Below are 512 nucleotides of genomic sequence, written 5' to 3' on the forward strand. Positions count from 1 at the left end.
GTGGCGTCTCACAGAACATGAGTTTGCGACCCAGTCCTGGTTCGCGACCCGTACTTTGAAGAACCTCGCTATAGAGGGAGGTGAGTGTGTTCTTGGCCCCGGCGACCAGACCTTCTTTTACTCCCTGGTTCTTGATCACCACATTCTCACTCACCTTACCACCACAATCCCACCCTTACCATCATCCCCACACTCTGATCAACACACTCTCACTCTTACCACCACCCCGACACTCCATCTCCCCTACACCCCACACTCACCACACTTACCACTTCATCTCCTCCCCGTTCCTGGCGCAGATGGACACGATCCCCTCGAAGGCCTGTAGCATGAGGAGGCCGACCAGGTACCAGTAGCCCACCTGGCCGTCCATGATGTCCACCAGCTTCCACACGGCGATGAAGGAGTGGAGGCAGAAGAGCGAGCGTGCGATGATGGCCTTGACGATCGTGATGAAGGCCATGGTGGCCACGTTTGGAGGATTGGCGTGGAGTTATGGGCTTTATTTTCCG

General features: G+C 56.2%; 1 protein-coding gene across 1 annotated transcript in view; it reads right to left on the minus strand.

Annotated features, from left to right (window-relative positions):
* The window catches only part of LOC119592506 (transmembrane protein 26-like), a gene marked incomplete in the record, with an annotated part of 7,474 nt that extends 7,011 nt beyond the window's left edge, over positions 1-463 (minus strand). Inside the window, 1 exon segment of the mRNA XM_037941355.1 lies at positions 270-463. Within this exon segment, the coding sequence (XP_037797283.1) occupies positions 270-463 (194 nt within the window).
* Positions 464-512: the final 49 nt, after the last annotated feature.

Source organism: Penaeus monodon, chromosome 30 (genome assembly GCF_015228065.2).
Source record: "Penaeus monodon isolate SGIC_2016 chromosome 30, NSTDA_Pmon_1, whole genome shotgun sequence".
In the NCBI taxonomy this organism is placed as follows: domain Eukaryota; kingdom Metazoa; phylum Arthropoda; class Malacostraca; order Decapoda; family Penaeidae; genus Penaeus; species Penaeus monodon.